The sequence below is a fragment of the Asparagus officinalis genome, chromosome 5 (genome assembly GCF_001876935.1).
Source record: "Asparagus officinalis chromosome 5, Aspof.V1, whole genome shotgun sequence".
Classification (NCBI taxonomy): domain Eukaryota; kingdom Viridiplantae; phylum Streptophyta; class Magnoliopsida; order Asparagales; family Asparagaceae; genus Asparagus; species Asparagus officinalis.
Genome location: NC_033798.1, coordinates 87,476,907 through 87,503,477, shown reverse-complemented (window position 1 = coordinate 87,503,477; position 26,571 = coordinate 87,476,907). Strand labels below are relative to the sequence as shown.

The following is a 26,571-nucleotide window of genomic DNA, read 5'->3' as shown; positions in this document are numbered from 1 at the left end:
CATGTTTCTGAAATCCAATTTCCTTGGCAGGACCCGACAGTCGAGACATAAAGAGTGGAAGTTTGAACAACTTACGGTTAAACGCTAGAGATAGTTGATGATGTATATTTTACTCAAAAATATCTACGGTAACTAAACCCAGACATTTCACATAACATTAAAGATAATATCTCAGCCTTTTCGCAGATCTTTTTTTATAAATTCCCATGGAAACCTGAAAGCTAAGCACTTAAAAGATCCTCTGTTCCGAGCCTGAGCACCTGATAGCAATCTCAAATGTTTGCATAAGCAAAATAAATATCAAGACTATGGAGGAAAACAAAAGCAACAATGACCCAAATTTGTTGCCGTTATGTTAACAGAAAATGTGCTGGAGGCAGCTCCGGTAACAAAAGTAAGAAGGGGAAAAAATAGTGATAAAGGTTTGCTGGTGGAGGTCGTCATATTTTTGTAATTTCATCCTTTTTTGCTTAGAAAATAAGAAAATTGATGTAAAATAGTAGCAGGGAACAATTAAATAAGCAAGAAAAGACTACAAAGAGATGACGACGGTTCAATGTAGAGTACAACAGGATTTTGAAGATGTAAACAGCAACATCAAATACTGGTTTACTCATCCCCATTCATTCCTTTGCAGCAAAAAGTGCACAAATGACTGCCGAACTGCGATATGACATCTACCAAGCCCCCATAGCCACCAACAGCAGTAACCTGAAAACATGACGATGAAATAACTTTCTCATTTAGTTCCTATATATCAAAAGGATTATTGAACAAAAAGGACAGAACATACATGGGGGACATGGCAGATTAATACAGAAAAACCAGACAGCAAGTAATAAAAGACGAACTTTTATCAGCCAGACTTCAAGATTTCAAGTCATTGGGATTAGGCGAAGCATCATAGGTGCAACTTGCACTAGTACAACGTCTCATTAAAAAATGTACAAAAAAGACAAAAGATTGTGAATTTTAGAAAATTAAAAATGGAAGTTTGAAATATGCTATTCTTCATATTATTCAGTAATCATTACTTTAGCTTTGTAAGCCAGATTCATATACTTAGCTGCATAACAAGGCAGCGAAAGTCTGCAAAGTGGAATGTCAATATGCTTAGTAAAAGAGGATAGTTAATCAAAGAGCATGGTTAATCAGCATGCAGATATAACCAGGTCTCCTGTTGTGGAACTTGCTTTCTTGGAAGTGGAAATCTTTTAAAATTCATTAGGAATAAGAATTCCAGTGAAAAGTAACTAAGATTTCCAAAAATTCTAACAGATTTTCTTTCGTCAGAATCCTTCAGGCATCCCTACATAAGCTATAGGACCTGGATATCCATAGAGATGACTACTTCTGTTGGCATCATTTGAAGATCCTAGGTCAAAGGTCCTTCTCTGCAGTCGACCCTCAGCTTTGGCCATTTCTAGGGCCCATGTAACCACAACTGAGCAACACTTATTTCTTTATCTACTTTTCAGACAATTTCTACTTTTTAGCTCTCCCAAAGTGTTTCCAAGTCCATTGTCAAAACGATCTCCACCAGGTTCGCCATACAGCCCTAGCCCTTTCCCCCCCTCTCAATTACAAAGTTATCCTGAAGATCACTAAGATCACAAAATTCACCTTCAAGAAAGATCTCCAGCGATCAACTGGTAAATTTCTTGATGTATGCATTGCAAAAAGGAAACAAAGTAATTTTGAATTGCTCATCCATTCGTAAGATTACATGAATTCAAATGAGAAGGGATCAAATCACATAGATATGAAAAGGAAGTCCGAAGTCCTTATTTTCATGCAATTCTGACAGAGTCCGGATAGAGTTGCCACTCTACGGCATTGCAATTCTAATGGGTTTCTACAAGTTGTTGTTGAAGGGTTCACTTCACTAATTCATGCCTTGACCAAAAAACAACGGATTACATAACATATAAGCTGTATCTGCATTAGTTCTGATCTTGAAATATGTAGAAATGGTCATGTGAAGAATGTTTAACCTAAAATAATTGAAAACCAATCGTTCCACTAGAGCATTTGAATTTTCCATCTTAAAAACAATAAGATCTAATGTGGTCCTTCATAAGGTATCATCGCGATTTGGCAACAGTCTTTCAGTCAGTTGTAAGGTTCAACACATTTTGGCTTTCAAAACAGTCTTTCAGTCAATTGCAGTGAAATATGAGGATGCAACAGAAATATGCCTTTTCATGGAGAACTTAGAATATGTTAATACTACTTCAAGCATAAAATCCAGCGTGCAAAAAACATAAGTTCAGAAAGAACTTAACTTTGATATGACAATAAAGTTTTAACTATAACATATCCCATAATATGTAAAAATATCTATTTAAAAGGAAAGAAAGGTAGCATACCCGTGAGGGATGAATGCAGACAGAGAATACTGACTGAGGAGCACACTGGTTCTGTGAAAGAAGAGTTCCGTTAATGCTAAACCGTGTTAGCAGAGGCTCAGAACCAGCCGCTAGAATCTGAATGGTGAGGAAAGTCAAAAGATACAGGAGAGTATTGTCAAAATTAAGAAACAACAGAAAAAATAATCCCAAAATAGTGAACTTCTATCAGAGAATATTGATACATAAGAGAAAGGGAAAAAATAATAATAATTGGAAAATTTTCAGTCTGAGTGCACAAGAAGATATCAAATCAAGATATTAAATAAGAACTTTTCTAGATCAGTTTTGTATTCAGTTACATATTAAAAGGTCAGATTTGGATTTGGATATCTGCTTACACCTACAGTTACATATAATGTGCTGTACATATCGAAATAATACCAATAGAAAATCATAATAACATATGCAAACATAATACCTTATCATATTATTAGAATTTATGGAAGTGTGTGCATTGTGTTGCCCTGAATATGCATCTCTCTCTCTCTCTCTCTCTCTCTCTCTCTCTCTCTCTCTCTCTCTCTATCTATCTATATATGCATCTCTCTCTCTCTCTCTCTCTCTCTCTCTCTCTCTCTCTCTCTCTCTCTATCTATCTATCTATTATTAGAATCTATGAAAGTGTGTGCATTGTGTTGCCCTGAATATGCCTCTCTCTCTCTCTCGATCTCTCGACCGACCTATTTTTTTAAGGACTACCATGTCCAATTGTGTCTAATGTGCCATGTCCTGTCATGTCCATGACTAGGCTTGGTGTGGTAAGGGGGTTTGAGAAGGGGAGAGGAGGTGAGGGGAGGTGCAAAGAGGTGGAGAGACAGACATCCCTTTTAGCCTTTATGTTTGGTTGGAGAGGGAGTATGGGGAGGTAAATCCTTTTTTAAGCTCACTCTCTCTCCCTTCTTGCGGCCTAACAAATCGATAAGATTCTTTTCTATCTAAGTTTTTAGTTCATTTTTCATTGTCCCTTCCCTCCCTTCCCCTCATCTCAACTTACCTCCCTCTCCAAAAATTCCCTACCAAACGTGATTTCAGTTTTATCCCACCCCTTCTCTCCTACCAGACCATGCCTTAGATGGAAAGATCAATATATCCACCCAATAAGGAGAGAGTGGAAAAGGCTTTCCTAATACGTCATCATTAAGATTGAAAGAGAGCAATAGTTTTGAAAGATAAAATCGCAAATTATCTTAATTCTTAACAAAAAGCCATCTACGTAATGCACCAAGGAGCTTAACCGTCTTACAAAGAGAAAGGAAGATACAAACAACACCTAGAAAAAGGAAAATAGTAATAATAATAATATAACGCAAATGTGAGAAACATGGAGAACTGATTTTAGATGCATATTTTGGATTGTGATGTGCGTAAAACATGGATTCCATTAAAAACAACTTCATACGACAATAAGTGAATATTGCACAAGCTAATTCATTCTACAAGATATTCAGATTATGGTTATCAATAGAGAAGAGCTTAGGGCCCGTTTGGATAATGGAAGTATTGGAAGTAAGAAATAGGTTATAGAAGTAACTTTCAAAACTATGAAGTAGGAAGTAGTGGAAATAGAATTTTTTTTGTTTGTTTCATATATTTTTAGAAGTAATGGAAGTAGAACTTTTTCCTCTTCATTTACTTTTTTGTTGGGATAACATTTGAAAATATTACTAGGAAGTAATTTTATCAATGAAAAGTTGTTAGAAGTAACTAATAAAGGAAATATTAATAAAAAATTATTTATTTCCTAATTAATATGCATTTCAACTACTTCCGAGCACTTCTGAGTATTGAGGATTGGAAAAATATTTTGGAAGTAAGGATAGCACGTAGGCGCCACATAAGCGTTTAAGGAAGTATTGGAAGTAAGTTTTTTAAAGAACCAAACACACTTTTTTGCTTGGAAGTAGCAGAAATAGCATCTAATTCTTTTACTTTAGCTACTTCATAATTACTCCGGTGCAAACAAACAGGCCCTTATTTGATTGTAATTAGATATCCACATAATGATTCTTAAATATCGAGCTTACTTGATTGTCATCAAACACTAAATCTTGCGTAGGAGAACGATTATCAATGCTGAAAATACACTCGCATGAAAGTAGACTCCACACTGATAATCCCCTACCAGTGCCACAAACCTGGAAAGCAGCAGTTTAAGCTTAAACTTTGATATGCAAAACTTGATATAATGATAGTACGACTGCGCGTAACATTAGAATGAAGCTGAAAAGAATTTACATTTTTAGTAGTCACATATCCTGAGAGCAAGAGATTCACATACAACAAAGCCAGAGTATTCATAAATTGAAGAGCTTCTCTAAACAACACCCAAAAGAGATGATACTAAATAAAAAATACAACGTACAGAGAAGATAAAAATAAACACTGAACCATATGGAACAAATCAAATTGCAACTGGAGGAACCTATGCTGGCAGCTTTTGAGGGGGAGAGATGAAGAAAAAACACTGACGGAAACCAATTTAGCGCAACCCAAAATAAATCAGAGTAACTTATAACATTTAAATTTCTCACGCGGCCTATTTAAAGATATTGAAAAATTGGAGGATGAATATCAGAAAAACCCTAAAAGTAATAACAAAACATAGTATTAGTCTTCAAATAGAGGTACCATCTAGCAAAATAACCATATGACTTCAAATTCATAATGAGATAACATCAAGTGAATCAATATAACAACAAAGAAGATGCTTGCAAAATAAGTTGTACAAAAAAAAACTTCATGGATAAAAACAATTTCACGGATAAAGCTTTTTACCAGCCAACTTTCACTTGCATCAATGGCTAAGGAACTGACCCATGAAGGTTCCTTCAATTTATAGCCCTTTTCTGGATATAGAATCCGAGTACATTTTCCGCTTCTACAGTCTACATATTACAAGTAATAGTTATGCATTAGAAATCGTGGTTAATGCTACTTATATAAGACAAGCGAACGACTGATAGTATAATGAGGTTCCTTTGCATTTTCTGTTCATATAGTAGTAGTATGGAAGATGAGTTGCTATAATGGGCTCATTCCGAGTTATATATAGATATCAGAATATGCAATTCTTGTGTCTTTCCAAATTTTCAGTAGAGAAATTTTTTAAAAGAAAACAAATCAACTGTGGTAATCATATACACAGTAAGCATGCATGAAAAGGTTAAGTGTGATTTTTTTAACATAAATATTAGTCAACCCTCAGAAATCTTTTTCTAGAAAAGGTGCTCTTATGGTAGCTGTTTCCCAATCTGCCAAAACCAGGGTCTCACCATGAAACTCCATCTTCCATCACAATAGGCTCAGTGTGTATTAATAAAAGATTATGTTGTCCAGATTATAAATGGCATTTAGTGATTCCAGCTGCTCGAGTAATTCCTTACTCCTGAGTTCCGTCACTTTTCATGAAAACGCATCATATTGGCTGGGGTCACTATGTAGTTTTTTTGTACAAATCGGCAGCAACTTACAGGAAACAAAATAATTGTTTAGAGTGTAGGTATAAGCTTTTACCCCATATACGTGCTGTTCCATCTTCAGAACCAGTAATGATCTGAAAAAGCAAACTGCTATCATTAATAACATGTAAGAATAAATCTTGCTATACGCCTTGTAGAAAACTTAATTATCTCTAAGGATATCTGCAACGAAGGATCTGAGATGTCATGGTTGGGCTGCTATACAAGGTGCAAGCTATCCAAGAAACAAACATGAGAACAGAGCAAAAGAGGGCTCTTTTGAGGACCTGCATCATTAACATCTTAGATTGTTGCAAATAGAATTTACTTAATTTTAGGTATAAAATTCTTATTATCCTAAATTGCACAAATAGCAAAAAGAATCAGGTTAAATCAAGAAATTGCAATTCATCATAATTTAGGGTCTTAATTGTTTCCCACAAGTTCACCTATTTTCATACAGTTTTGCTAAAAATTGCCCTATGGGCAATGGTTAACGAAGAGAAAGAAAGAGAGGTGGAGGCGAGTGGAGCCTATATTCCCCCACTCTCTCTCCTCCTCGGCTCTCTTTTCTCTCTTTGTTAACCATTGCCCTAAGGGTAATGGTTAGGAAAATCCATTTTCAAATAGCTTTCGTAAGTTTTCCGCAGTTTGTTGCAGATTAAAGCACGTCGCCTACTGTCCCTAACTGTATTCAAAAGGAACTTTTGAATTTGTGTCAGAAGCTTTACGGATATTTTATGCAAGGAATATGTCATAAACACAATGAACCAACCTGGTTGCTGGATTTACGAGCGACGATAGAGTGCAAGTAGTCGGAGTGTCCCTTAAAGACAACCTCTCTCTTGCCTGTCTCCTGTAGTAATAAGGAGTCATAATGGTGTTGTAATTTCATGGAAAAGAAGGGATATACAGGAAAGCATCAACCTAATTGAACAAATACATGCTTTTCTTTGAAAAGCTTTAACTTGTAACCTACAAGTTTTACCTTTACAGATACATACCACATCCCAACAATAAGCACAAGAATCACCAGCAGCTGAGAAAACGGATCCTTCCTGCATAAGAATATAGCAACTTGTGATATGCTCATTACGTAGAAAAGCATTTAACATTATATTTATTGCAACGATATCAAAAATAAATAAAATATGAGACATAAAATCAATTTGCAACGATATAAAAAAGAAAGTAAAATATGAAACATAAAATCAACTTTAACAAAAAGATGAATACAACTGAATATACTTTAGAAGAAAGTATGCTCGTTGATTAGGAAGCATACACGCACATCTATAGTGCAAACATGAGTCTAGTATACAATTTCTCACGAGGAACAGGAAATATTTATGCATCCCCCTCCTTTATGGTCCATAATGTTGTAAACGGCATTTTTGGCACAAAAAAAAGCATTAACCATTTCATAAAGAACGACCAGTTCGTAAAGTTTTGATAAAGAGGTTGTAGGTTTTCCCCCCTCTGAAGTTGAGAGCTTAACTAGTAAGCCTGATAAATTGTGCAACTCAAGAAGCTAGATAAGTAATCAAATTAGGTAAAGGAATTGTTTGTATCAGGCCTCTGATTTAAGAGATAAGATAAGACAACTCCTGAAAGCAAAAGGCAAGAAAGTGAAATTTGGTAAATAGTAAAATAAAAAGCTATAATCCTGCTGCTATATTAGCAGGTCAAACTTCCCAAAAGAAAAGGAACAATCAAGAAATAACGTCAGATATCTAGACTTAGAAGCAATTACAGTGGGTGGGACAGTCTACTTGACTAGCCAGTTTATGATGGAAACATGTCATTCTTAAGAAGAAGTTCTGCTCCTTGTTCCAATTTAGTGGAACCTTTTAGGCTTGGTAAGGACTTTAAATTATTTAGATCCAAACAAATATGGAGAAAAATGTAACAGAAGGAGGATCATATGATTGGAGTCTGTAAAGAACAAGAAGAATGTTCTGGAGAATGATTAAAGAAAACTTCACAGCAAAGGGCTTGAGAAGAGGAATTCTTTATTAGGAAGTAGATTGAGAATTGGTTCGTCCAAATTTTTCCCCTGGATCTAATTTTTTCATATTTCAACTAAAATGAACTCATGGTAAACTATAAACTATTGGTCATGTGACCCATAAATTTATCGCAGGGTGCTTGCAAAGATAGCTTTTCTAAGAGGATAAGGAAATGTTTACAGTTTAACAGTTTCTTCCTTTCCAAACAATTTATAGTAGCACATAAATTCTTCCCGCAGAATCTTCATGAGATTGATTATAATCTTACAAAACATCATTATTAAACATAATAGCACAGGTAATCATGGGGATCAGCCACCTATTATTTGTCAATTGCATGGTATTCCACATCTAGAACATCAAGTATAGTGATTTCGAATATTATATCAACAAAATATTGTTAAATGTAGGAAATATCAGCTTATTCTCAAGCATCAACATGTTTGCTATGATCTCCAAATTAAGCAGTGTATATCAACTTTAAATGCATATCCAAAAAAGCTAGCGAAAAATAGGAACAAAAAGGAACTAAAACCAGACGGAAAGTAATTTCTTGCAATAACAACCAGTATATGTGAGAAATTCTCATCAAAAAGGAAAGAAGGAAAGTTTATATCTTCACGAAAGAAAAGAACATGAACAGACCTGTTCATTGATTGCGATAGCATTGCTTTCAGGGATAGGAGAAAGAGCACCCCAAGGACCTCTGAGCATGAAATCAGATTATTATAAAGAAGGAAATGGAAAGCAAGAAAACAACATAATCGATGTGAAGTATTTAACAATAAAAATAAAGCGAAAAAATACCACTTATGCAACTATGAAATTTAGAAAAGGCAACAAATAAACATTACAAGTTTCAAACAGAAACAACTGCAGTTACATGATACATGTGTTCCTAAGGCAGGTGGCATTAGATATGAACATGCATTGAGCATAATCCCAGAAGTCCCAGTACAACAGCACAACAAGATTAACTCTAGATATATGGGGTTTGCTACATAAATATTTTTCCTCAATCAAACTTTATTTCGGTTCATCCGCTTTAATTAATTAACAAATAGAAAACTATTTTTCGTCCCTCTACTATGTCCATCTAAGTTGACAACAAGTTCTTGTTGCTCCATCAACTATGGCTCTACCAATCCGGATGGTGAACTCAACAGTCTCCTTTGCAAATATCCAAACTCAAAACTATCTTAATGTGTCTTTCCGCAGTTTATCTCAATAATATAGGCCTAACTTTTTGAATATGCACTAATTTTTATCCTACCTTGCCATGTGAGCCTCACATGCGCATCTACACTAATTTCCAGATGTGTGTCTTAATCAGTTAATTGCATAACAATCTCACCTATAAAGCAAGGCTGGTTGTGTTGCTGATAGAAACTTTTGTGATGCATTCAAGGCGAGATTCATATTTGTGTTTTGCAATGCACTCAAGGCTGTGTTTTCCATTTCATGACAAGAATGCAAACGTTGCAAGCACTTCATGATTAACGTGAACTTCAGATCTATTTCCCAAATAGTTCTTTGTGCTTCCCAAAATTTAGAAAAGTTTTGACCTCATTTCTGAATTATATTCCCAACCTAAAGACATTTCTCATACATGAGAGAAACTCCTATCTTATAATTGGCTATAATTTCTCTACATATGATAATAAGACAAAGCCACAATCTGCTAACTTATAACTGGCTAATTTCCCTGTATATCATGACAACACGCTTACCATGATATAATATGATTTTATATACATGAAAGTTAACTGGTAGCATGTGCTTCAACAATTGATCCTCAATCCCCTTCTGTTCGGGTTGGACTTGTTACATGTGTGCAGAAACATCATATTATATATCTCAAAAGCTATTATCATCCTTAAGAGAGAAACATTTTCCTTTTCTGAGATTGCATCTCCACAAACACTTAAAACAAAGAAACTTCAAGTTAGTTTTAGGAGCTTCTCCTGAAAAAGTTAGTTTTAGTAGCTTCTCCTGAAAAGAAATATAAGAATTTTAAACACGAGTTACACAATGCAATTGAACTGTAGAATTTCATGTATCGCGCAATTCTACAAACGACTTACTCATGCTGTGGGTTTGTGAAGTCAAGTACAGGATCCAGTTGACCACCTACAAAACAAGTAATGAAAAAAAAGACAATTTTGATTTCTTAGTAACCTAATCTATGGTCTTCAATATAATGTAAATTGTAAACAGCTATAAAAGCATAATATGTACATTCCTCGCTGAAAAAAGGTGTTGGCATAGGACACTTGATGCTTTTATCATGTGCAAAACTTAAGGACAATAATTCAAGAACAATAATTGTAAAAAGAGAAGTGTAAGGAATTAGCAGTAAGATAGCATTCAATAGGACTGAAAAGTAATATTAAAAAAATAGTGTTAGCATGAAGAAATTCTGAACTCAACTTGCAGGGATAAGATATTTAGAATATTGTTCCTTATTGTCACCATATAAGAACAACTAGAAAACAAAACTAAAAGGAAAATGAGTTCTGATCTCAAGAGGGCTCAAGCTAATAGATAACATATTTTTATGAGAATGTAAAACTATTCTATATCATTAACTGGACAAAACCCATGTCCATGTTTCCATTTGCCTCTGACATGTGTATCAATCTCATTATTGTTACATAGGTCCACTGACATGTACTAGTGACTGTCATAGTTTGAGAAAAGAGAGGCAATTCCAGAAATATAAGAATCAAAGACCTGGCATACACTTTAAGTAATATATCCAAATAATGCACCTGAACCCAAATAAGAACCTCCTCACTGCTGTCTTCAAGGCTTTAAGACGATACAATTCTTCATTTAGCATCACCGACCGCCTATGTGTTTTTATAGGTACAATTTATAGCTGAATAACTCACTCCATGAAAGTTCCTGGATGAATTACTCGGTCAAAGGTAACGTTCTCCACTATTGGCACTGAGAAAAGTTTGATATCTACAGGAATCAAACTCCAATGGTAATATTCAGCAGAAAGTTAGCCTTCATTAAAATAATTCTTGAAACCCTATCTCCACTTATCTAAATTAAAATAAGTTACTTGACATACAAGTAAGAAATCTTTATTTAACCAAATCAAACCTTATCATGATTTTATGGATAGGTCATAAAAATCACCAAAATAACTTTAAAGACATCCTTCAAGTGACTGACCAGTGGTTATAAATAACGTACACAGAAATCAAGGTGATGACAGCCATTGGAATTATTTTCATAAGAACTTCAAAAAAATATTCCCTTAGGAGAGAATAACACCCGATATAAACAAACAGAAAGCTAATTGCCAACTATGTTGAAAATGTTATATCAGTTTTGCGGGTCTACATACATGTGATATTTTTCAGAGAACATGTAAATAGATTGAGTATTTTCTGGACATGCATCTACATTGATTTCACACAGTTCTTGGTCAAAACATGATACCAATCTATTGCAATCCTAAGCTGATTGCTGTTATATATCAAACAACTGCTAATATTTTAAATCATTACGGTGATAACTTAGTTCGAACAGACATAATAAAAGCACTCACTGTGCATGTTCTTTAAGTGTATCAAGGTGTCGATTAATACCTATAGTCAAAAGGTAAGTGAAGTTCCACATTCAGCGAACATGTTTACTAGCTGGTGTTCTGATTTTTATTTCTGATAACAGTTCTACAAATTGTAGACTTGACTACACAATTGCATTATGAGCATGCATAAGCAAGTGACAGGCAAAATCATATATAAATAATAGGATAACATAATGAATTTCTATTATGATTACCTTTCTTAGCTACTGGCGGTTTCATGTTCAGTACATCCATCCACTTCCAACCACGAACGTGTCCATCATCTCCACAGCTGCATAGGGTTTGCTCGATAAGCTTTCTATAATTTCAGAATTGTTTGAAGCTAATACAATATGACCAGAATTAATTACACTAATTACAATTTGCAACCCCATGACCTCCTAAATGTAACATATCTGGAATGTGACCAATGTACGGATATTAGTACCAAGGGGAAGCTGCATTGGTACTCAATTTTCAACAACAATTCTACATTAACTCCATGCAAGAACTACTAGTACAGAAAGACAGTAATGGACTCAGAAGATAAGATCCAAAAGTAGCAGGTAATGAGCTTCTATTACTATTTGACCAAGCCATTTGGCAATACCTGAACTTCACATTAATTCACCCATCAAATATTGAAGCTTACGGAAATAAAGAAAATCTGTCTTCTTTAGCACAAAAATCAAGTAAAGAATCAATGAGTGATCATCAAAAGTTTAAAAGCAGAGAAGCAGAAAAAACTAAATCTAGCTGAGATGGCAGTGAGAACTCATTTTAAGATCTTAAGAAATCAAATCCATTAAATTGCACAGGGAAAAAAGCTTGGCTTGAGTTGCGCCATCTTCAATTCAAATTTATAACACAGACTGCTTCTACAAGTTTCAGTAATGAAGCCAACCCATTCGTGCTATGACTTCTTGTGAAATGAATAAAAAAAAGGCAACTCTATACATAACCCAGCAAATTTGTTGTATTGAAACCACAATATATAATGACGTCACAATGCTGAAATGCACGTCACAGAACAAGAATAAAAAAAAGAGAGAATACAAGTGCACACAGGATACAAACCTTAATAACAAAGATTCATCTCCATTTCCATAAAATTTTAAGTCATATGCAGGGCCTTTATGTCCTTGAATGATGCAACGTGGTTCAGCGAATGGAAACTCAGATCTAAGCCTTCATAAAAGAAGAAATGAATATAACGAAATGACATAAGGGCAACTGAAGAAGCAAGTTCAAAGCTGAACAAAGATACAATCAGACACTTACTCTTGACCTCTTTTCTTTCTAGAGTGCACACTCTGCAAATGGTGACACAAAAATATCAGTAACATATGTTGCCAGAATGCTATAGCATACTTTTCTGACTAAAATCAGTGTCATTGCATTAAAAAGATTATCACAAATTAACCATCCAAACTTCTGAACCATGAACTGAATAAAGCCTTCCTTATAGTACCAATGGTTGCTTTATGCAATGATCTCATAAATCCATGGTTGAACTTCCAAAACAACGGTTTCTCTGATAATATGAGATACTTGCCAGTCACACATTTGAGCTTCGTTAAAACTTGCCAAACTCCGAATGGTTATCAAATTAGGTTCACCTCCAAAACCCCACAAAACCCTAGCTTGGCAAACTAAACCCCATTGCAAAACTAGGTTTTAACTTTCTTGCCGTCTATAGACTAATCTAAGAATAAAGGTACAGAAAATTGACGTCGACGTTGTAATAATAGCAGCAACTTTCAACGAATTAGAGGTGTAATAAATAATCCTTTTAATTTTTCATAGCAGACAAGTCTCCAACAGCTGATCAAGGCGAACAGCCCCAAAAAAATGGCATAATTCAACAAGTGCTTGCAATTGATCGGAAATTTTTGAGAAACTAATAGAATCTAGGGCACAAAATGAAATCGAAGAGGAGGTCACCTGATGAGAGGCAGCGATGCAAGAGGAAATGGCGTAGGCGGCGATAGATCCGTCACTGGAGGCGACGGCTAGGGTTTCAGGATTAGGGTTAGGGGAAGGAGCGAAGGCGGTCCTGAAGACGGTCCGAGATCGGAGCTCTCGATCGAGAAGGATGCTGCTCCTGTATCCTTCTTCGTCCCAATTCGTCGCGTCTCCTCCTCCATTTCTCGCCATTTTTGGAGCTTTTTCGATCCCGTTGCGAGCTGCCGCTTTTTGTTTCGGGGCAGCAAATCACAGTTCTACGCGCCAACTAGGGATTTTGTTTGGCCGCCTCAGTTTCGGTAGAGTAAATTCCAGCAAAACCCTATGATGTTAGGTTATTCGGTATTAGTCCCTTAGCTATTTAATATTCTGAATCGGTAACTCAAATCATTGAAATTGCTATTTAGTCCCTAAAACCCTACTAGTTAACTCAATTAGCCCCTGCAGTCTGTAGATGGCTCATGGATTTCTAGTTATACATCTATATATATAAGCTAGTCGGAGCTCAAAGTCGTCTCAATAAACCCATTTACATCTCATATTTGAGTTACTAGTACTATTTGAATCTAAAATCAGTAGACTCGTTTATTTACATTTTTGATGTTTGGGGAAACTACATAGAAAGTACAATGAATCGAGTGACTTAATAGCAATTCCAATGGTTTGAGGGACTAAGTAGCAATTTAAATAATGTGACAGACGAAGTTAAAAATATTAACGATGTAAGATACGGACAAATTTTCAAAACCGACCACTTTGGGATTTTAATTGCAAAAAACGACCCATTTCAATCTTATTTATAAAAACCGACCCAGTTGGTTGAAACTGGGTCGGTTTTTAAAAAAAAATTTCCCAAACTTCACGGGAGTTCAACTCCCGTGAAGTTTTGTTATGAGAAAAACTTCACGGGGGTTCAACTCCCGTGAAGTTTCCCAAAAAAAATTACAAAAACCGACCTGTTTTCAGCCCCTGGCTGAAAACAGGTCGGTTTTTGTAAATATTTTCAAAACCGGTCGTTTTTTGCAATTAAAAACCCAAAAGGATCGGTTTTGAAAATTTGTCCTGTAAGATACGGAGAAGAGAACACCCATAAATAAAAAAAACCTACATTCAAATGTGTACATAGATACCTCAAGTGTCATTTATACCATACATATTATATATTTAAATGTGTACATATATACCTCCAGTCCCATTTGTACGACATATAAACATTTTGAGACACAGATGCATTCGTTGCAACATGTGCTTATACATAATACAATTTTCATTAACCTGGATTTCTTTAGAAAGCCTAGGGACAAAACGTGCGATGAGTATCCATTTGTACATAGAAATCATGGATTTAAACCAATATAATCCTCTCCGGCCAATTTCAAAGTACATTTGAAAATTTGAACTCGGCTAAAACCTGATGGATGAATTATAGTCTTCTAAAAAAAACCCTGGAAAAAGGAAAAACGCACTCCAAATCCTTTGATTCTTCTGACAAGCAAAATTGAAACAGGATCAACTGATTTGGTAAATGAATTATTGTTCCTTTGCCAAAATTTCAATTGCTGATATAACATCCAATCATTGGATAATCCCGGTCAAACCAGTTGTTTAAAGTTTGACCAAACAGAGGCTACTTGTCTGGCTGGATCCCACTCATTTTGTTTAAGAAATACATTTGAAGACTCTCAAGGCCATAACATCAAACCAAACCCACCAAAAACACAGTCTAATATGTATAACTTATCCGCTATATTCAAATTTAATCAACATATTTCATTAACTCTAAATTTTCTATTTACAAAACAAAAATCTGTCAACAAAGAATTTCTACCTTCAACTCTGTGCATGTAATCTATGAACAATATCATAATGAACCTTTGCGATCAGCCTGCTAAACTTTCGAAGATTTACCCGAACATTTTGTTGTTCAAGATAAATCCTTTTAGTCTCTGACCATCCTTTACTTGTAATAGACTCCGGATCTCTTATAACCAAACTCCGACGATCGTACTGTTTATATAGAGAACTCTCTGCAGGATTCAACTTATAAACATTATAATTCAATCCTAGCTTTTTCGCCGGTTCACCATAATAAGCTTCAGCGGCCCAATCTAATCCCAAAGGAACAATTTGTATCAGTACCGAGCCAGGTCTCATGAACAAGAAATGAGTCATGGCTGCTCCGTGAACTGCTAGCATTGCATCTGAAGAGTTTAGGACTGTGTAGATCTCAGAGAGAGGAGTAATTCTTTTGGGATTGAGGATTTGCACGTCAAAGCCTATTTTTTCGCAGATTTTGACTATGACTTTGAGATTTTGAAGTACGCGGGATTTGTTTCGGATGAAGATTGCTAGCTTTGGTCGTGGTTTTTGGGGTTGAAGTTGAATTGGTTGGTGAGAGGAGAATCCCTGGTGGAGGAGTGACTGGAAGTCTTGGATTCCTTTGCCTGCAATTGTACTAGGCGTTATTTAGAATTGTATGCAAGAAGAAATAACTCACGCAAATGATGAGTGCAGTAAAAATGAAAACATTACAATAAAACATCTGGATATGCACCATTTTGTTCCTATTGAAGATAAAATGAGAGAAATTTTTGAGATGGTTTGATCATCTACGACGAATGCAATTTTATACACCAATAACGAGAAAATTGATAAAATTACTATTAATGAAGAAAATTAGGATCAAAGATACCTAAGAGAATTTAGTCGAAAACAGTTCAGAAAGATTAATGTTGCCATCCTAAAAATTTTGGGATGAACATGCTTCGTTAAACCAGATAAAGGAAACAAAACTGACCACCGTGCATGAGTGTCGGATCGATTGTGAGCTCCCCGTGAATCTTCAATCCAACCATCATCTCCGAAAAGCAATGAACCCTCCGATCACTCGAAAAATCAACCATCTTGTAATTACTCAGCTTCTTCACAACACTTCCATACTTGGTCTTCCACCAAGAATGGTACTCAAGAACCACAAACACGACCTCCCCTTTGAACCTCTCGGCTGTTATGTACAACGGAATCAGGCCATCGTTGAACTCATGATACACGTTCCCCGTGTATCCTCCCGTTGAGAACACAATCGCTGGTACGCTGTGATTGATGTCACATTTGCTTTCGTTAGTGATTGGGGTTGGATGGAGGGTGATTTCGTCGACTGTGTTCATTACCTCTGTCTCCCATTTTCTTGTATAAGGACGTATTTTTTCGTCATTAATGTTTCCGTCCTTTGTGCTGTGAAGTAAGATAGACGATGATTGAGCGTCGGTTCTTATATCGCCTTTCATGTAGCATACGTCTGTGCGTTGATGGCTGCGGTCACAACATAGAATCCCTTGATCATTTGCAGTGCTTGATGTAGTTATTCCTGCAATATACATGCGTATGTATCAAATTTGAGTTATGACACACTTGCGAAATAGTCGAGTTTTCAAATCAGAAATAAAAATTTCCAACTTACCATCAATGAGATTGGAACATGAAGATGGTGAAATTCTTCCCTCTTCACGGGCTTGAAGATGATTCTCGGGTGATGAAACATGAGTCCTCAAAAATTCTTTATCTTTGCTTGTTTCTGAAAAAGCTGCACCGCGAAAAGAAAAATTAATATGTCAGAAGGAAAATAGTACAAAAAAAAAAAGAAATTAATACCAAACTTAGACATTGAGAATTTGCTTACGAGTATCATCTACTTTTTGAACTAGAGGAGAACGAGAAGCTGAAGAAGTTGCAAGCTTTAAAACAGAGGTTGCGGCAGAAAGCATCAACAGAAGCAACAAACAATATCGAAAAAGAATATATTTTCTCGGTTGTATTTCAAATTGAGAAAGAGGGAGAGACTTGAGTTTAGACGAATGATGAGCCATTTCCTTGTTTCTCTCTATCAAAAGATAGAACCAGAAGAAGAAGAACAGAGGAGAAAGGGTTTTTATTTCTTGCAACGGCATCAACTTGTTAACGACAACTAAAATTGAGAAGGTCAACTAGAATTTAAAAATTATTGTCACATTTTCCATCTTGATGAATGATGCATCTACCCATTATGAGAAAAGGACGCGGGTCTCAAATAAGGTGGGCTCTATTGAAATTTTGATAAAGTTGATGGATTGTTGGTGGGCCACACCTTACTCGTTCTATGTAAAATTATATGTAAGCAAGTATAGAGGCAGATTGGTTGAATAATCATGAATATGGATGCATAAAGAATGTTGGAAACCTGCGGAAAATCCCAGATACGTTTCAAGAAGCTAAAATTACACATGTACCCCTGCTTTTTCTCATTTCTCCCCCCCCCCCCTTCGAAAGGTCGTCAATTCTTGCACTTTTGTCATCTTTCTTTACATTTGGAGAAAATATATCTAATTTTTAAAAATAACCAACGTTTTATTTCTTGATCTTGTTCAATGAATCAAACATTAAATTTTAAACAAATGGAGACGAATTACCACCTGATAGCTTAAGGTTGTATTAATATTGCAACTTTTCTACCGTGTGCTTTGAATCTATTAGGTTGGACGCAACTGAAGCAACGACAAATATTGCAATTGTAACAACAGTGTAAACATAAATTGTAGACATAGTTGTAATACTGTTGAGTTCAAATTTTTCTAATTCACGAAATATTTTAATAGAATAGAGTTAAAAAAAAGCCAAGTATTTTGGTGAGCCTTTTTGGTCAATTTGATAGGATTTGATTTTTGCTAGCTAGTTGATTGTAGCACGAAAATGAGTTGGATGCTTGCTGACCAGCTATATATTTTCCTTGGCTATGCTAATTCTCTTCCTAGCTAAACATAGAGATTAATAATGATTAATAAATGAATGAATAGCTCATCACCCAATGAATATTTTCTTTTAAAGCAAGTAGGTAAAATGATCACTGTACCAGCACACAGTAGCAAGACGTCCTACGTCATTGCCTCTTAATTATTCTCAGAAATTGTTAATAAAAAGATAATGGCTGATAATTAATATCAATTTTAAGGGAATCAAATCCGTGTATTGCATGGACAGCTGGTTTTTCTTGGTCAATTTTGAGCAGATAAGCCTCCTTATCAGAATTAGAGGAAGCTTGCAAGTGTAAGTAACATTTTTAATTTGATTAATAATTCGTGTGATAATCAATGAAAGCTTAGATTAGATGAAAGGTACTTTATTTCTTTTCTCTACAAGACGCTATGCTTACTTTTCTTATACAAGCAGCGTCCTCGATTACAAGGAAGCGTTTACCTTTTGTTAGGGCTGTCCAAATGGGCTTCAGGCCCAGGTCTGGTTAAGACCCGAAAAATCCATGTCGGTCAGGCACCGGGCCTGAATCCGGACCGAGTTGGTGAAGCTCGACCCAGGCCTGGCCTGTTGACCCTTTTGTTTTGATAATATTTTAACAAACAATTTACTACTAATGTTGTTTGTCTAGCGTTTGTGTTTTTGTATTTATTATAGACAACCAATAAGTTGGAGGATGGATGGAATTGCGTCATAACGATAATATCCAATGGAGGTTGGCGGAATAGTGGAGTGAAGCCATGCAATTCAAGTTGAAGATTTAAGTTCAAGCTTCATCCGCAAATTTACCAAGAAGAGCTTATTGAAGATCAAGATCATTGCTTAGGTAAATAGTTTAGGTTTTTATATTATGTATGTTAGTACTTTAAGCTCAATCATATACACGCATACATGTTTTGGTATATACACACACACACGTACGTTTTTGGTTTTATAGTTTACAAGTTTATATAAATATGAAACATATATTCTTGTTTATATATATATACATGTTTCATACTTATCATTTTGTCAAATGCATATTGTGCAAAACTTCATTTTTGCATATTATTGAGTTTTTGGTTTATAGACTTAACAACAATAGTTTATATCTTTCATTAAGTCTATAAAACTATTTTACAAAGTTTCAAAGTTTGGTTTATGTTAAAACATCAAATTTCAAGTATCTCATGTTTTCATATTTTGGACATATTTACAAAATGATGATATTTTATAAATGGGAGGTGATTTTTGAAAACCAGTTTTTGTAACATATGTATTATCATGTCTACAATAATTTCCCAAAGTTTCATAATTTTTAGAATTTGTTTGCTATTTTTAAAGGCAGTGTAAAAATAAAATTTATTGTTTTAATCAGGCTGATACAGTGTTATCAGTCGACTGATGAAAGTGTTCAGTCGACTGAAGAAATCGCCTGGAATAACAAAAAGTTTCTATTTTGTTTCGGTCGACTGACCAGTTGATTGATGAGGTCATCAGTCGACTGATAAGGTCGTCAGTCGACTGATGAGCTGGAAAATACCTCTAACGGTCAGCTCATCAGACGACTGATGAAAACCGTCAGTCGATTAATGCTGTAACGGCTAGTTTTTTTCAGTTTGTTCTAGTTTTGGGTTTTTGGTCTTTTTGTCTTGTTTTCTCTTGGCTTTGGGGTTCCTATAAATACTCCTCATACCTCAGACCAAAAACTATCTAAGAGAATGTTTTAAATAAGTTTTACAATGGTTTAAGTTTTGTTTAAAAGTGTTTAAAGTTTGTTCACAAGTTTGTGAAGAAATTTTAACAAGAGCTAGAAGAGATCATCCTTTGCTGTTTGAGCTTCAACTCATCTCTCTCTCTCTCTCTCTCTCTCTCTCTCTCTCTCTCTCTCTCTTGTTATTCATTGGAGAAGTTTTCTAAACTCAAATTCTAGCTTTACATTTATACACTTGTTTGATTATCATTGTTTTAAGCTAGATTTCATATTTGAGTTTAGTACTAGTTTCACTCATTGTTTACACACACCAACTTGAGCTTAAGTATTTTCATACATAGTATTATTGGGGTTGTGAGAGTTGTAACAATTGAGTGTGAGCCTACATAGAGTTCTCATCCATTGTAGAGAACAAATTTGTTGTATTTGTGCTTAATTTGTGAGTTCACTTTGTAATACACTTGTACACCGAGAGGAGTGTGTGGTGAGAGACATGATCGTCCCAAGAGGAGTGGGGTAGGTGATAATGCCTAGAGGTAGGTTGTAATTCCTAACACTTGAGGGAGACACGAGCTAGAGACCAATACTCAGAGGGTGTAGTGAGATTGCAAGAGTGTGGATTATAAAGTTTTCGGTGAACTAGAAAACTGAGTGTGAGGTGTAAATGTTATTCGGGTGAGCATAAAAAACCCGGTGTGATAGTGGATTTCTCCCCGGGAGTGGGGAACGGAGACGTAGGATGGAAGGTCCGAACTCAGTGATCATTTGATTGAGTTTGAGTTTGCTTTGGCGTTCGCTTATACTTGTGTTCATTGCTCATATCACCATTGTCTCATTATTTTGTTTGACCACTACATTGTTTACATTTGTTTATTTTACCCTTTGTTTATATTGATTATCCTTGCATATAATTGTTGCATATCTTATTTGCTAGGATAATTTGTTAATTAGTTTTAATTAGCATAAAATTGGATTAGATTAGCATAAATCCTATTCACCCCCCTCTAGGGTTCCTTTCTTAGTGGCATTAGGGTCTAACACGGCCCAGCCCGGTTTTTAATTTTATATATTACTAGTCGTGAACAACATGCATCAATTTTTTTTCTCGCTACAGTAATCCCGATTTTTAAATGCTACAGTGTTTTTAAAAAAAAATTAGTTGCTGCAGTTCCCGCCTCTGTTGCATTTTTAAAATGCTACAATATTCCCGTGTGCTACAGTGTTTTTTAAAATTGCTACAGCATCCAGTTCCCTGTTTGATGCAGTAGTAATGCTATAGTAAATGGTACTGTAGCATTACTGCATTATGAATAGTGAATCTTGAGTTCTCCTATTTGTATAGAGGAGTAGATATATATAGTCATTAATGTATACTTATATATATTTAAGTGTATATTATCATTAATGTATACTTAGCTATATATTTCTAATACATACTATATATAATTATAGTATGATATGGTCATTAATGTATATTAAACTATAATTATATATACTTACATATAATATATATCTATATACTAATATGTAAGTATATACTAATACATACTTATATAAATATAATAAGATTAATCTAATTTTTAATCAATTTTTAGCCAAAAAATACAGAAAAAAATTAGAGCGTGGCGCAGTTTGGCTCGGAGCCGGGCTTGCCCCGAGCACCCATTTTGCCCCAGAAATCCAGGCCAGGCCGACCCGTTTGGATAGCCCTACCTTTTCTACTTTTATTGGAACATGAATTGAATCAACCTTTTCCCAACCTCCCAAAACCTAAAAGATTGAGGGAAAAAGTTTTAAACTAATTAATTCATCAATTGAAAAGATTAAATTAGTTGCAATGTCAAGAATAACCATGTTCATCCTTGTGTTTTTCTTTGGTGTTTGGAAGAAGAAAATAATTGTTTGCTTTCTTTATATATAGAAATTATATATAGAAGTTATTGGTTGTTGTAATTTTAGGGTAAGTGAGATACTTTTTGGGACTTTACTTTATGGTGTTATTCATTGGGACAATGAGATTGAGATTTCAGTTTAATGTGTTATTCATTGAGATAATGAGATTGGAATAATTACCCTCACTTTTCTAAAAATTATCCCACTTCTATACAAACTTTTTGTCCCAACCTCCAAAAATTACCTCATTCTTAACTTTGGGACAATCACGAGGAAAGTGGGATAATTTTGAAACACTAATATATTATTTATCTAATATATATATTATAATATATAATATATCTTAATTATATTATATTATAAAATTCTATTATAACGTAAGATAATAAAATATTATATAATATTATCTAATATAATATTATTATATATCATTATTACATATTGGTTAATAATATTTCATATATTATAATATTATTTATTATATAATAATTTTCTATTTTCTATTTTCTATTATACTTTATTATATTAATTAATAGTCTTAAATATATTGTCAATATTATGGTAGTTATAATATTAAATAATATTTTATTACTGCAATAAAAATTATAATAAATTACTATATATCCCTGATAATATATATATAATTAATATAATATATTATATTATTTAATAATAGTTTTTAATTAATAATTTTGAACATATTAATAGTATATTATGGTTATTATAAATATTTTATTTTAATAAGGAGCCATGTCATCAGTTATTGTATTTAAATTATAGTAAGTATCATAAAGTTAAATAAAATATTATATTTTAAATAATAATATAATATTTTAAATAATATTATAAACAAAATATTATAATATTTGATTAATTATTATATTAAATATATTGTTTGTATATTATATCAATTATTATATAATATATCATATTATTATAATATATTATATTATATTATATTAATAATATTAAATATAGTTATAATTAATTAGTAATTATAATATAATATATTAGAGTATAGTATAAAGTAAAATAATGTATTATATTATAATAACATATCAAATAATATACTAAACCAATTAGGTGAATTAATTTAGAATTAATTGATAGATAAAAATTGTACTTTAATAAGATGCCACATCATCATTATCCCACATGAAATATTAAATCAATGCTTCAAATTGTCCCATTATCCTAAATTGTCCCACTTTACACCATTAAAAATATCCCAAGTGGGTGTTAGTCAATTGGGACATTTTCATGCAAAATGGGATAATTGTTAAAGTGGAATAATGATTCGCTAGTGGGATATTTTAGTGGGATAACTAGGAACAATTTTGTGAAGCGGGATATTTTGATAAAATAACGTGAGATAAATTTTTATAATCATGAAGTATATATTTATGCATTTTGAAGATATAAATACTATATATGTATTTTTAAACTTACTATTATTGATTGATAATTGCTTACAAGAATGTTCTTTACTATTAAATAACTTTTGGTTAGACTATAAGATATTGACAATTATTATTATGATGATGGTCTAATGATGGTGATAACCATCTAATAACTATTATAAAAGTGGATTGGCATGTTAAAACATTTCTTCCAAAAATACCCTCCAAACCACATACATACATACATAAAACACATGCATCCATACATATAAACACATACATATATATGCATACATTCTAATAATGTCATAACTCTCCTATTAATTGTCCACTAATATTAACTTCTAATTTTTGTAACCCCTCCACTAATCCAATATTAATGTCATCAAACCATTCATATCTATCATAATTAAAAAAAGGTTACAACCATTCATCTCATCAACGTGGTTAGTTTATAACAGTTCTATTGTTGTTACTGTAGGTCCAACAATACTCTTCTTTCAAAAAAATGCTGGCAGTATCCTTTTTTTCCCTTTCCTCAACTCTATCAACTTTTCAGATGATATACATTCTGTTGACGACCTTTACCAGTATCCTTTAGATATTGCTCATTGTCTTGAATTTATTCGCATGATGCTGCAAAGGCTGGAATGCAATGTGTTTATGCTTTCATATAGAGGGTAAAATTCCATATGCTTTGTGTTGTCACTTCTTATATCTGGATGCTATGCATATTTCTAGGATGTGCATGATTTTCTTTACTCATAGCATATTCCTTCAGGGATCTGAGGCACAAATGTTGATATTCTATAGGTATGGAGAAAGTGATGGTTATCCATCACAGCATGGAATTATGAAGGATGCTCAGGTTTGGCCACATGTTTTGTGGTCTTTTTCTCTCAATTTAATTCCACGTTGTTGTTCTTTTCGTGAGTTTTAGTGGTTTTGTTTCCCCCTTTTGGCTAGGCAGCATTGGATCATCTTACTAAAAGAGACGATATACACACATCTAGAATAATTGTTTTTGGTAGATCTTTGGGAGGTGTTGTTGGTTCAGTGATTGCAAGAAACAATCCTGATAAGGTAATCATAGTTTGTACTATTATTATAATTTACTTATAGCTTTCAAAAATAGTGTTAGATGGTTACGTAAAAACATGTAGATAGTAAAAAGGTAAGTACATGATTTTCTATTAAGATGCACTCGTGAAGGTTGAGGGAGAGAAGGAGAGATCAATGTTCATTATCCAATTTTTAATGGTTTTTGTAAGTTATGTAATTTTTTTAAATGAGTGACCATTAGTATCCAATTACGTTAGTTTATTTGATGTTAAATAAATATCCAATTTTCTTTTAATACTAATATTTCAAGTTGGGAGCTTCGTGATTACATTTGTCATAGTTCATTTTTTATTTTCATTCATATTTTTATCTCCAGAAGAGTTTCTCGATACATTAACACTTATATAAATAGTATTACCAATTTTTTTTCTTATGTGGCTAATGGTTTCTAGATTTAAAAATAGCAAAAGGCGGAGTCCACCTCCAAGACCTCTAATTGCTCCAAGACACCCCGTATTGAATGTCATGATAAATTTCTCGATATATTTCATTGATACTTTACTCTTTCGGAGCTTAGTATCAAATTATTTATTTTTAATCCAGAGGCGCATGTTATTGTTAAGGAGCAAGGAGTATTGATTTGTTTTTAACTTCCTTTGGATAAATGGAGCGGAGTTCCATTTCTTTATTTTGAGAAATTTTATTTACTTGAGGTTCATAAATTTGTAGATGTTACTTTTTTAATGTGCATGTGATTAATGGAAGTTTTTGGTTGAATGTGTGCAATGTAGATATATGTCAAATGCCTTTTTGATGTATCCTAAAATCCCAATGTAGGAATGATGGGATTAAAAACACTTGACTTACAAATTCATTTACATTATTAACTCATTTTCTTAATAAGAGATTGCAAGCGTTCCACTAACTATATATTACTTGAAAATTCATTTTGTAAAATTTTAACATAGTGTGTGATATTTAACGATTGGTATGTTATAAATTAATATACGAAACAATTATTGACAACAATGTGAAAATATATATATAGGAATATCTGTATGGAATGCATATAATTGATTGAATGTGTGCAATGTAGATATATGTCAAATGCCTTTTTGATGTATCCTAAAATCCCAATGTAGGAATGATGGGATTAAAAACACTTGACTTACAAATTCGTTTACATTATTAACTCATTTTCTTAATAAGAGATTGCAAGCGTTCTACTAACTATATATTACTTGAAAATCCATTTTGTAAAATTTTAACATAGTGTGTGATATTTAATGATTGGTATGTTATAAATTAATATACTAAACAAAGAAAACGTTGAAATATATATGATAAAACTTTATTTTCCTTATTTTTTGCGTCATGTAAACTATATATATAGCACATTCTCCATAATAAATATTTTTTCTCATTATTTTTAAGTGAATTTTGACAACTAAATTTAGTCAAAAATTTGCACTTGATTGAGTTTGAAATTTTCAATATTTAATCCATCGTATCCTTCATGAATAATGAGTAATTAAAAAACTAACTAATAAAATAAATATAGATAAAAAATGAATGAAATGATATAATGAGATATTATTGTTGTTGTTCGGGTAAATTTTGATGGTGGATGGAGTAATCTTTGCTGATTACATACATAAGTTAAGTGAATATATACTATGTATGTTACTTATTTAAACATGTGCTAATAGACATTAATTGCGATAATAAGTTTAATGTATTAGACTTCCAGTGCATTCCAATTCACATGCAACACACATAAAAGTTTAGATTTTGATGGTGGATGTAGTGATCTTAGCTGATTATATACTTATTTAAACATGTGATTATATACTTATTTAAACATGTGCTAATAGACATTACTTGCGATAATAAGTTTAATGTATTAGACTTCCAATTCACATGCAACACACATAAAAGCTTATTTATTTTTATTTTGATATAAAAATTACTTTCATACTTATGTCCTATATATCTTTAAATGAGCATCATGATTATCCATTAAACTTGCTATCCCTAAAAATTTTCTTAGCAAACATCAAATGATTGGTGCTCTTTTGTATTTGAGTTTTTTGAAATTACTCATGACTATTTCAAAGGATAGTTCACACACACAAAAAGTATCATCAAAAAAATTAAACGCAAAATTAAATACACGCGCAACGCACGTGCACCATACTAGTAATAGGAAATAAGTAAAGAAAAAAAAGAAAAAGAAAAAGAAAAAATAAACAATAAATATGAGTTCTAGTTTTTTACCACCTAGTTCTAAGCTAAAACTTGGAATAATT

At 33.4% G+C, this 26,571-nt stretch overlaps 2 protein-coding genes across 3 annotated transcripts; both read right to left on the bottom strand.

Annotated features, from left to right (window-relative positions):
* Positions 288–13,748, bottom strand: LOC109840058 (THO complex subunit 6). Of its 2 annotated transcripts, none has more exons than XM_020408556.1 (13): positions 13,409–13,748; positions 12,746–12,777; positions 12,542–12,652; positions 11,680–11,756; positions 9,963–10,008; positions 8,524–8,584; positions 6,874–6,927; positions 6,645–6,725; positions 5,925–5,964; positions 5,226–5,296; positions 4,436–4,546; positions 2,370–2,486; positions 288–711 (listed from the first exon to the last, which is right to left on the bottom strand). In XM_020408556.1, the coding sequence occupies exons 1-13, from the start codon at positions 13,619–13,621 to the stop codon at positions 610–612; spliced, it is 1,116 nt and encodes a 371-aa protein (XP_020264145.1). In that variant the 5' UTR covers positions 13,622–13,748; the 3' UTR covers positions 288–609. The 2 variants fall into 2 exon arrangements, with proteins under 2 accessions (XP_020264145.1, XP_020264144.1); XM_020408555.1 differs by having other exon boundaries at positions 5,187–5,296; positions 13,409–13,747.
* LOC109840057 (EGF domain-specific O-linked N-acetylglucosamine transferase-like) lies at positions 15,040–17,437 on the bottom strand. Its single transcript, XM_020408554.1, has 4 exons — positions 17,109–17,437; positions 16,890–17,012; positions 16,227–16,796; positions 15,040–15,873 (listed from the first exon to the last, which is right to left on the bottom strand). Exons 1-4 carry the CDS (start codon positions 17,374–17,376, stop codon positions 15,260–15,262), a joined length of 1,575 nt encoding a protein of 524 aa, XP_020264143.1. The 5' UTR covers positions 17,377–17,437; the 3' UTR covers positions 15,040–15,259.

Excerpts from the sequence above, each read along its gene's own strand:
- LOC109840057 (XM_020408554.1), bottom strand. The coding sequence starts at position 17,376 with ATGCCGTTGCAAGAAATAAAAACCCTTTCTCCTCTGTTCTTCTTCTTC. Across the intron at positions 17,013-17,108 it reads TCAAAAAGTAGATGATACTC|CTTTTTCAGAAACAAGCAAA; the intron begins GTAAGCAAATTC and ends TTCGCGGTGCAG. Across the intron at positions 16,797-16,889 it reads ATGTTCCAATCTCATTGATG|GAATAACTACATCAAGCACT; the intron begins GTAAGTTGGAAA and ends TGTATATTGCAG.
- LOC109840058 (XM_020408555.1), bottom strand. The coding sequence starts at position 13,621 with ATGGCGAGAAATGGAGGAGGAGACGCGACGAATTGGGACGAAGAAGGA. Across the intron at positions 4,547-5,186 it reads ATGCAAGTGAAAGTTGGCTG|GTTTGTGGCACTGGTAGGGG; the intron begins GTAAAAAGCTTT and ends GCTGCTTTCCAG. Across the intron at positions 712-2,369 it reads TCTGCATTCATCCCTCACGG|GTTACTGCTGTTGGTGGCTA; the intron begins GTATGCTACCTT and ends TCATGTTTTCAG.